Genomic DNA, 6825 nt, shown 5'->3' with positions numbered 1-6825 from the left:
CCCCATGTCCCCAAACTCACCCCTTACCCTCATATTGCTTCACTCATTCACTACGTAACTTATTTGGAAAGGCACACATCTGTCTATATGAGGTCCCACAGTTAACAGTGCATGCCAGAACACAAACCAAGTCATAAAGTCCAATTATCTGTAGACCTCCAAGACAGGATCATATCGAGGCACAGATCTGGGGAAGGGTACAGAAAATTTATTGCAGCATTGAAGGTCCCAAAGTGGACTCAATCATCCATAAATGGAAGAAGTTTGGAACCACCAGGAATCTTCCTGGAGCGGGCCGCCTGGGCAAATTGAGCGGGGAAAGGGGTCCTAGTTTACCGAAACGCAAGCATCATGTCTGGAGGAAACCAGACACCGCTTATCACCATGCCAATACCATCTCTACAGTGAAGCATGTCGGTGGCATCATGATGCTGTGGGGATGTTTTTCAGTGGCAGGAACTGGGAGACTAGTCAGGATTGAGGGAAAGATGAATGCAGCAATGTACAGAGACATAAGAACCTAAAAACACAAAGGAGTGGTTATAGGACATCTCTGTGAATGTCCTTGAGTGGCCCAGCCAGAGCCCAGGCTTGAACCCGATTAAACATCTCTGGAGAAATCTGAAAATGTTTGTGCACTGAAGCTCCCCATCCAACCCGACGGAGCTTGAGAGGTCCTGCAAAGAAGAATGGGAGAAACTGCCCAAAAATAGGTGTACCAAGCATTATCATCAAAAAGACTTGAGGCAGTAATGGTGCCAAGTTCTTCAACAAAGTATTGAGCAAAGGCTGTGAATACTTACAGTATGTACATGGAACCTTTTTCTTTTTTTTCTCAATAAACTTGCAAGGATTTCAAACAAACTTCTTTTACATGGTCATTATGGGGTACCGTTTGTAGAATTTTGAGGAAAAATAATGAATTTAATCCATTTCAAAATAAAGATGTAACAACAAAATGTGGAAAAAGTGAAGCGCTGTGTATACGTTCCTGTGTATACATACCATTCTCTAGAAAACAGTGTTTAGAATGATGAGAAGCAGTGTGGATGCACCGTCTAGCTTAATCACAACCTGTCAGTTGTCAGCTTTTGCTCAATACTTGCAACCAAAAATCTGTTTCTAGATGAAACCTTGCTTAATGAACTTTACCATTTTGTTCTTTCTTCCAATTTTAAGGATATTACAAAGTTAAAAAATGTTAATGGTTGCTGCATTTTTATAGCAGTGAATTATTTGAATAAACAATTATTTTTTAAAAACAAACTTCGTACATTTAACTAATTACACGTTAATTACATAAAATCAAATTTCCTTGAACAAAAAAGCCCTTCAAACAAATTTCAATAGCAAATAATTGGGCGATAACAGTGTGATTATTATACCAAAGCTAAGCTTGATTGCACCACTGCTTAATGTCCCTAATCACCTGGGTTGCCTTAATGTACCTTAATCAAGTAACTAGGGTCTAACAATATGGTACACCTGATGACGGTTTTAAATAATAATGAGACGATTCAATTATCCGAAAATTGCTATTATGTGTATGCACTAATTAAAGATTTGTTGGATTAAAAATGCAGTATCAGTGTCGTGTTCCTGTACATTCTCTCTTCTGCATGTCTTGTGGCCACCTGTCATGTTTGTACCCTTTGCTTGAATTCTACACTTCCATGTTTTTGTTTATATCTAAATATTTGATATGTATGTTTTTCATCTATCCATGACAAAACCAACAAAAAAAGATTAGGCATTTTTATTGCACAATAATTCTTTATGTATCAGAGTTTGTTACATACAAAGTCAAATGAACATATGATTTACATTTAGACAGATGTTAACCAGTCACTGTGGTCATCAATAATTAAATTTTCCATGACAGAATGCCATGATGAGAAGATGAACAGCATGAACATGGAATACTAACTGACAGTCTATTTGGACATTGTATTGGGTTTGCCTTTACTCCTCCTTTGACCAGTTATTGTCTTCAAGAAATTATACAGGGTTACTCTGGCCATCAGCGCTGTAATGGTGAAGTTTCTTCTGTACCATTCTCTAGAAAATAAAGTGTTTAAAATTATAAGAAGCAGTGTAAATGCACTGTATCTTAATCACAACCTGTCAGTCTACTTGAGCAAGTTGTTCATAATTTATACAGATGCAATACACATAAAAAAAAAAAAAAAAAAGCTAGTGATAATTTGTGTATACTTACTTGTTATAGGCTGAATGTTTCATATAGTTTTTGTCTAAGAAGCGTTTGTAGAAGGCTGCCATGTCCTCACTTGTTAAATTCCTTTTTCTTCCTACGAGAAATCATAGTAGCAAAGAATGCCTTAAACACAACAAATCTACCTTTTTATTCGTCACTGTAAATATGGAAACGCGTTTACATGTAGGAATGGAAATCCCTGTGCCAGTTGTTCCACATTTCCATTTTCAAGAAAAAACAAAACAAACCCCCAAGCAACCTGTGGCCAAAAGAAACTGTTCCACTTTTCTTGTGCCAAAGATATGTGCAGCTAAAATATTTTCAGTTTCTAATCCAAGTATCATCATCAACTGTCAGAGTGCTTATCTTTATTACTCAGTGTAAGAAATAATTAACAGGGCAGGCAAAACTATTTTTGCAACCCTTGTTGTACAAAATATACTGTGGAACAAATTTATTAAGAGTTTGCAAGTAATTCATTATACATTTTGATATTTAAATATATGATATATTAATCAATTGAATGTTTACTTACCGTTCTCATCTCTTTCTGACAGTCCTTTTGCCTTTAGCTGTGATTGTATATATTTCTCTTTCTCCTAGAAATGTTAGTTAGATAGCTATTAGTATGTTACCCTCAGAATAATTTGCCAATACATTCCCATATTGATAATATACACATACATACATACATACATACATACATACATACACCCACAATTCGCAATGAAACATTGCCCTCTAGTGGCTACAAATTAAACAGTCTCTGATATTCAGCAGAACTGCTGTTTCTTGACCTTGCCAAAGGTGATATTCTGTCTTGTCCAGAAATCATGGTTCCAGTCCTCCGTTTCCTGCCTCAGATGTCTCAGCTTCATCTCCAGTTGGGTCTCATTTTCAGGGATGTGATATATGATTGGCCGCAGGTTTGACAGTCTGTCTGGTGGCCCAATCCAGTCATATTTAGAGGTTGGTGCTGGGATAAATCTGGTTTTCTAAAGCAAATAAACCATGAAGCAACAGTCAGCCAGGACAGTCTACATAATACAGTATTTAGATTTAGAGAGAACAACTAAAGAACACTGAATGACATTCCATAATTTTGAGGTCACGGTTCATTTCGGTATGGTTAGGGAAAGAAATGCAAAACTATATATATATATATATATATATATATATATATATATATATATAGATATAGATAGATAGATAGATAGATAGATAGATATAGATAGATAGATAGATAGATAGATAGATAGATAGATAGATAGATAGATAGATAGATAGATAGATAGATAGATAGATAGATAGATAAATAAAATTGCTTTTAATCTTTAATCAATGCAATTTATTAAAATTATTAAAATTTGTGATCAACTTTTGAAAAGTTTACATTTTAAAAACAATTTTAAATAAAATGCCTGCCTGGTTAAATAATATATAAAATAATATTTTATAAAAATAGAACAAATCAAAATGCAACACTATTATATTGATTAAATTGAGTCATGAATTAAATTGGAACAAATTAAATTAATAAAAAATGTTTAATAAATCGCAAAAATTTAAATAAATAGTTTACATTTGTTAGAACCTATTTGGTTAACACAGATGTGTGTTTTACATTTAAATATTAGATTTTCAAAAGACCTGATCTACTTAATCCCTTCCATCCTTTATTCATTCACTCCCTCGATATGCAAAATTCTCAGGTTTTTCCTCTTCTTGAAGCTGGACATAAAACGCTAAAGAATCATTAGCACTAGCATTAGCCGCTAACCAGGAAGTGGCTAATGGCTAACGCTGACACTATGGATTCGATATATATATATATATATATATATATATATATATATATATATATATATATATATATATATATATATATATATATTTTTTTTTTTTTCATTTGACTAAAAGTTGTATCCTGCATATAACTATGTTTGTGACAAACACACAAAAATATTTCCGGTACAGAGTGAGTGCACAGTAACACTACACTAACTCTAGATTATGTTTATACCCCTGGAAGTGTTGTGCATGTTTTGAAGTTTAAAAATATGGTAAAAAAATGCTCAAAGCACTCAAAACGTGAAGCAGAGACTAAACACACTTGACTAAACCTGAGGAAACTCAGATTTTAACTATGTTCCGCATGTAAAAAGGATTGCATTCGGTACAAATGTGTACCGAAGTGAAAGCCCTGTACCATAAAACTTACGTTTATCTTTACACCTGTACTGACACACAAACATTTTGTGGAAGTCATGCAACAAAAATATGAACAAGCAAGTATTACTAAAGTGTCAAGTTCTCTCAGTGTGTGTGTTTAAAGGATGCTCCGATTAATTGGTTGCTGATCATAATCAGCTGATAATCGCGTTGGGAGGTTTGATCAGCGTTCTCTATAAAGGCCGATCCAGAAGGGCCGATGAGATGATGAAAGTCTGCTGCTAAAAATGTCTTCACTCGTGTAACAATTCTACAAGGTTTGTGAAAAAGACAATACGTTAGCAGTCTGCAAAGTGTGTACCAAGAGAATTCCACGAGGCGGGAAGCAGCCAAAACACCGCCAACTTTATCAGGCTTTAGAAGTTTAGTCATGTAAAGGAAAATAAGCAGTATTTAAAGTTGGCTGGCGCTAAGAGAGAGAGAGAGAGAGACGATTCAGCAACTCTAATGTGACTAAACCGTTCAGCACAGTAAGAAGCATTAGGAAATAATTGACATTAACCACTGTCTATTGTGTGCTCAGTCAAAACATACTTAGTGCAGGTTTAAAAGGGAATTTTAATGCATGGATGCGATCATGACTGAAAGAAAAAAAAAAAAAAAAAAAAGCATAATCTGGAGTTACTTCACTCTGAGGAAAAAGTGATAAAGCTTCATTTGACATTTGTCAAAAACAATATGCCACTATGGCAATGCCACAAATATGACAAAGCATCTAAAAGTAGAACAGCCTATAGAGCAGATATGAAGATATTACAGTATTTCATGTGGAGCAGAACATTACACTGCGCATGAGTATAAATATTTGAATTTGAGTTTGTTACAGCCAAATTACAATTTTTGACTCATTAGTCTAGAGCACCAGGTGCCATTTTTACACTTCCTCCATGAAGACCACTTCTGAGTGTATAGTCAACCCCCGATAACTCACGGTTCGGAAAAATTTGCGGGTTCTCTCTTGGAACCTAACTAACAGCAATTTGCGGATTATCTTAAAATTCGCAATCGGAATTTGAAGCGGGACCGAAGGTTCAGGAACTTTAGGACTAACATTTTAAACTATGTTTTCACTCACAAATTTTATAACAACTTTTAAAACACGTTTGTATTACAGTGACATAATGTCTAGATGAATTCACTAAGGTACCATAGGGGCTGCAGGGTTACGTTCTAAGACGAGTTCCAGGGGACCACTGTACCTGAGTCTCACTGGTTTCCAAAAGCTCTGTGCTGATGGCACAGTTAGACATTTTCCCATGTCAAAGGAAAGAAAGCATGATGCTGCTTCACAATAGTTTGAACCGCATATCTTGAAACCGCAGTCTGCGTCTGGGAGAGCCCTGGCTGATGCGGTTCCTCAACCAGTTTTAAGCCTCTTACACAGCTGTTTCTGTTTTACTTAATAAATGTGTCTACATATAGGTTACATATTGAATTGCTTATCATCAGCACCTGCTTGGTATCGTTGATTAATCAGACACGTGACTCTGATCCTACAAAATCCCTGACAAGTGTACAAGTTTAAAAATTGAAAGCCACAGGGGATTTACACCTAATATTGATTACGATTTTTCTTCTGTTTGCTCATTTTGCATTTTGTAAATGAATCAAAATTCGAAATTAACAATTCAATGATATTTTAGACAGCAATCTTATTTCACAGCATTTCCTCACACCTGCCTAAAACCTTTTACACAGTACTGTGTGGGATTTCATTCAAAATTTAATTGGAAAAAGTAGAAGATTAACTATTAATCACTCTATGAGCTAAAAAAACACCCATAAATCTGAGGGTTAGTTCACATGTACACCTAAACATTCACAGCCCACATAACTTGGGACACACATATACAGTATAACCGGAAACGGTTAAAGCTCTCAATGTGTTTTTTTTATTTTATAAAATTGAGAATCATTTTAGACATTTTGTTAACAGCATTTTTATCCTTCAGTGCGTGTCTATGGTGTGAAACAAAGCTTCCTGGGTATTAATGATGCTACATGGGTATTAGTGATTAGCTGGTTAGCTACACACCTCTGGATCCGGAACGGTTTGATCATTGATATGACGCACAGCCGTCAGGACATCACGTGTCAAACAACGAGACCGAAACAACACGCATCCTGCTGTTCTTATATTCATTTTAATTTATATTTCTACCAATATAACGTCGTACAGAGACCTCTAGCTGGCTCTCATGTTCTGCCTCACATTGAGCCACAATCGACTGCCTTCATTACTTCCTGGTCGCTTTTAAAATAAAAGTCATTTGTGTTCTGTACAATATAATGAGATCTCTTGAATCGAAATGCTCTGGAGCAGGAATACAACTAATACACGAGAGAAAAATATTTAGGTATCTTACAACTTTTGGTTT

At 35.4% G+C, this 6825-nt stretch overlaps 1 protein-coding gene across 2 annotated transcripts; it reads right to left on the bottom strand.

Moving 5' to 3' along the window:
* Positions 1-1741: 1741 nt before the first annotated feature.
* LOC124400080 (cytochrome c oxidase assembly factor 8) lies at positions 1742-6694 on the bottom strand. 2 transcript variants are annotated; one of them, XM_046871652.1, is made up of 5 exons: positions 6483-6694; positions 3013-3210; positions 2751-2814; positions 2219-2309; positions 1742-2058 (listed from the first exon to the last, which is right to left on the bottom strand). In XM_046871652.1, the coding sequence occupies exons 1-5, from the start codon at positions 6588-6590 to the stop codon at positions 1935-1937; spliced, it is 585 nt and encodes a 194-aa protein (XP_046727608.1). In that variant the 5' UTR covers positions 6591-6694; the 3' UTR covers positions 1742-1934. The 2 variants fall into 2 exon arrangements, with proteins under 2 accessions (XP_046727608.1, XP_046727618.1); XM_046871662.1 differs by lacking the exon at positions 6483-6694 and adding an exon at positions 5647-5811.
* Positions 6695-6825: the final 131 nt, after the last annotated feature.

The sequence above is a fragment of the Silurus meridionalis genome, chromosome 2 (genome assembly GCF_014805685.1).
Source record: "Silurus meridionalis isolate SWU-2019-XX chromosome 2, ASM1480568v1, whole genome shotgun sequence".
NCBI classification, from domain to species: domain Eukaryota; kingdom Metazoa; phylum Chordata; class Actinopteri; order Siluriformes; family Siluridae; genus Silurus; species Silurus meridionalis.
This window is presented reverse-complemented; position numbering and strand designations above follow the sequence as displayed.

Bases quoted from the DNA above. Each gene is read 5' to 3' on its own strand.
- LOC124400080 (XM_046871652.1), bottom strand. From the start codon at position 6,590: ATGAATATAAGAACAGCAGGATGCGTGTTGTTTCGGTCTCGTTGTTTG. The intron at 3,211-6,482 runs GTGTGTAGCTAA...TATTTGCTTTAG, and splicing joins AAACCGTTCCGGATCCAGAG to AAAACCAGATTTATCCCAGC. The intron at 2,059-2,218 runs GTAAGTATACAC...TTTATTTTCTAG, and splicing joins AAACATTCAGCCTATAACAA to AGAATGGTACAGAAGAAACT.